Below are 4,082 nucleotides of genomic sequence, written 5' to 3'. Positions count from 1 at the left end.
CCAATTGCGGGCCTGGTGGGAGGCCCACCACCGGTGGCATGTTACTAGTGACGAGAGATTAGTGGCGGGCCTGCCTGAGCCCAATGCCCGTCACTGCTAGGCATTGACCTGCAGTAGTGTGTGGTGCAACCACTAAATGTAATTCTCTTGAAAATGTCATGTTTAAATTTAATGAAAGATAGTAACAAGAACATTATATATATCTCAACTACTGAATACTTCTGGGTAACATGTTCAAAGTGACCGTAGCAGTTTAAGTTTCGTTATTTCTGACAACAATAGGTAATTAAATGTAAGAATTAACAAACAATGGTACTTCTATGTCATTCAATTTTGTGGCATCAGGGAGCATGCTAACTAGATGCACGCGGAACCAGTTCACCGTAGCTAAAATCACCATAACAATTCACTGAAGGATGTGCCAAGAAAATGTTGTGCAATATTGTGGTGCAGCCTCTAAATTTCCATGCCAACCTGACGGTCATTCTTTTAAGCCTTGGCGAGCATTTGAATATCAGTTTTAAGAAATCATACTCCATATCCTTTCCACCAAAGTTATGGATCTCCACCTATTCAAGACGTGTGTAGAAGGCACTTTGGCAGCTCCAGTTCTTTGGCATATCACAAGAACAATTTCCTAGGCATGCTTGGCGTCCCCCCCTAAAGAAAATGATGAGCATGCCAATGCATTATTTACACGCGCCAGCTTCGTTGTTGAGACCTTATATCAAAATTGCCTATAGAAAATGTATTGAGCATGAACTGTGTATGTAAGATCTATAAGCATGGTAGAGAAATACCTTGGGCCAAGATGGTAAGACGACCTTCAGCCTTTTCGTAGTGGCACGAATTCGACGCATTCGAAGCAGATGCAGCACAAGTGCTCCGTAACCATGTGAATCTAATTCAAAATTTAGCTCCAACACAGAGAAGTTCGTAACCGGTAGTTTCTCCATCTCTGGTGCAAAATTCAGCTGTGCATCCAAATGATCCTGTGATACAGGTTGGGAGGGGGTCAGAATATCATGCATAAAACTAACAAAAATTAAGATAGTAAATCCAATAGTGCATTGATCAGGAAGAGACAAGAGACGTACACCGGAATATAGCTGCAAGCATAGGACATGAAAGCGTGGAAGCTGCTGCATTTGAGAACACGAGTCTCCCCAGCTGTCTACATGGCTTCTCTGTATCGTCTCTACGCTCTCATCCTCTTGAGCGACCAACAACCAAAAACAAGAGGCCACCCTGTATACCATCGCTCCCACAAGACCTTCTCTACTGCTGGCGCCGAGATGGACATGCCAATGTCTCCACCGGCACGAACCTTTAGCTGCAGTTGCTTAAGCATGGGAGTTACTATGTCGATGCCACGACACTCCGTGTCAATATCTCTATCGATATCAAGCTCATGTAACAATGTCGAGTGGACTATGATGTTTCCTACTACAGTTGCCTTTAGCGTGCGGAGGCGTGGGCAACAGGTGACCAAGGTGCCAATGTCCAAGACCCTGCATTTTCCTGATAGGGATAACATCTCGAGCGCAGAGAACTCGCTGGTCGGTTGCACTGTGAAGGATATGTTGTAGTGCAAGTCCATCATGATTGAAGTTGCACGATGAAAGCATGGCAGGTCGATAGTGACGTGTCCGTATATCTCGTGAGTGACGACGACCTCTTGTGGCGATAGTCTCGTCGCCGCGCGGAGAAGAGAGGAGAATCGATTGGCGTCGACATTGTATCCACCTCTATCAATGTGGATACCAAGGAGGGACACAACGAGGCCGAGTGCCACTGCCCCTTCGAGTGCGAGGAGTGCCGCCTCGATCGAGCAAGGCTCGACACCGCGAAAGGTGGCACTGAGCACACGCAGACGCGGACACCGTGTGAGCATGGTACCAATGTTGACGATGTTGCCGTTGAGCGACAGCTTCTCAAGCGAGAGGAACTCCGCCGTCGGAGGTAGCGATAGCTGCCGCGAATCGAAACCGGTAATGCTGAGCTCGCGCAGCACGTGGCACCGGTGTAGCAAGGCGCTAAAGGCGTTGTTATTGCCGGATAGGGACAACCTCTCGAGCGAGTTGAACTCGCCGTCCGCCACACGGACACCGAATCGTTCCGTGTCCAGTTTGATCGAGGTGGTGCAGTTGAAACATGGCAGCTCGATCCTGTCGTCCAGGTCTCCCATGTATGACGACGAGAGGGTGAAGACCAGCTCCCTCGGCGAGAGCAGTGCGGCGGCGCATAGCAGCAAGTTGGCGTGGTAGGCGGTCTCTCTCGTTCGAAGGTGGATGCCGAGCGTGGACACCGGTGTTGAAGATGCAGCGAAGCGAGCCAGCACTGCTTTGATCGTGGCGGGGTCGAGGTAGCGGAAGGTGAGATCGGTGAGACCGGTCCAGAGATCACGCCACCGACGCGAGAGGAGGCCGGTCTGCACGGCGGCACGGACGCAACGTAGGCGTACAAGGACTAGGAGAAGCATCTCGTCGGGCAGGGCGCTGATGAGGTCGATTCCTCCGCCTAAACCACGCCTGGAGGGAGCTCCATGCGGCGGCGGCGAGCGCCTGAGACGACGCCCCGATCGCAGTTCCATCCAAGCGACAACGTAAACCCCTTCTGGCCTCCTCTACTACCCCGTCTTATTTTTTTAGGGCTCTCTACAATTCCGTCTGATCTTTTTTTGTGAGAAGACAATTCCGTCTAATAATAGTTAGTATGAAAAGGAATAAAGCAGCGTGACTGGCCCAGGCCCATAACATGATGGCCAAACGTAACCACAAATCCTATATATCCACATCTAGTAATACTTTGACTCATAACCATCAAGAATATGTTGAACTCTGGTTTCAGATCTTTTCCTTCCTGCCCAATCATTCCGGTCTGGGTACAATATGTAGCTGGCACCCTGGGCCAGCCACTTTCAACACACGCACGCTACAAGGCCCACGGCCCAGCTCGCCACGCAGGGCGCTGCATTTGTTCAGTCCGCTGCATATGTTGGCTACTGGCATATGCAGGCGCGACATGCATCCAACTGTCGACCATGTCGACACATCAAGCAACTAATTAACCATCGCGGAATACAACAAAATGCTCAGGTATATATGAATTTCTACAGCAAGATAGCACCGTATACGTTGCATTCATGCAAGTTTCCGGCGAAATGGGCAGAGCAAAGGCGTATATCCACAGACCACAGATAGTAACTAGTAGAAAGAGGGTACGTATGTGCACAAGTTTCAGCGATAAATCATCAAGCTGATAGAAACCACGTGTGTATCAGTCCGCCGTCGGAAGCTGGATAACTGGAGAGAAGGCTCAGGCCAGTTCTGTAACATGAAGTTCATGACATCGGTGTGCCACATGCTCTGATTTCTCGGTATCTGCACTCCTTCAGCTGCGCAAACCTATCCTTGAGCCGCTTTTGAACGCAGAGCGTGTATTGTCTCATCTGGTTCTCGCATACCGGGCGCAACCCTTGTCCAGGAGTTCAGTGGTGCCCTATGATCAGGACGACACCAGAATCAGATGCGTGAATGATCTTTCATTCTTACGTCTTTGTGCTACATAGTTGTTACCGTGAATCTGCATTTGCTACAACATAAAAAATGTTTTGCAAGTTACCATGAGCTAAGAACGACAAGCTGACGGGATGCGCAGACGGCGGCCGTTGCGGGCCGCCGCGTGTCGCGTGAGGCCGTCGAGTCTGAGAAGAGGCCGGTGATGTCGATGCCGAAGTCAGAGTAGAGGCGCATGAGGATCGATGGGCGGCGGCGGGCAACGCGAACTGATCAGAGATCGGGGACCCAAAAAGAGAAACACCAATCAAAGATAAGGGGTGGCATGGAACCAGAACTCCACCACAACTCCCCGGAGGAATATATGAGACAAAGCCTTTAGCCAGCAACTCAATCTCAAAAAGTACAAACTTCTAGCAACGTGTCATAATCATAATTAATGTGTTCACAACTCAGGAAAGAATGGGGAAAAATAACTGTCAAAGTACACTGCACGACACATTTGGAAGTAAAAACGACCACAAGTACCGCGATCATAACGGGTTTTACAAAATAAAAGGTAGA

At 49.4% G+C, this 4,082-nt stretch overlaps 1 protein-coding gene across 1 annotated transcript; it reads right to left on the bottom strand.

Moving 5' to 3' along the window:
* Positions 1 to 331: 331 nt before the first annotated feature.
* On the bottom strand, positions 332 to 2,593 carry LOC123090403 (uncharacterized). Its single transcript, XM_044511722.1, has 2 exons — positions 1,098 to 2,593; positions 332 to 992 (listed from the first exon to the last, which is right to left on the bottom strand). Exon 1 carries the CDS (start codon positions 2,591 to 2,593, stop codon positions 1,199 to 1,201), a length of 1,395 nt encoding a protein of 464 aa, XP_044367657.1. The 3' UTR covers positions 332 to 992; positions 1,098 to 1,198.
* Between the last annotated feature and the right edge of the window lie 1,489 nt (positions 2,594 to 4,082).

The sequence above is a fragment of the Triticum aestivum genome, chromosome 4B (genome assembly GCF_018294505.1).
Source record: "Triticum aestivum cultivar Chinese Spring chromosome 4B, IWGSC CS RefSeq v2.1, whole genome shotgun sequence".
NCBI lineage: Eukaryota > Viridiplantae > Streptophyta > Magnoliopsida > Poales > Poaceae > Triticum > Triticum aestivum.
This window is presented reverse-complemented; position numbering and strand designations above follow the sequence as displayed.

Bases quoted from the DNA above. Each gene is read 5' to 3' on its own strand.
- LOC123090403 (XM_044511722.1), bottom strand. From the start codon at position 2,593: ATGGAACTGCGATCGGGGCGTCGTCTCAGGCGCTCGCCGCCGCCGCAT.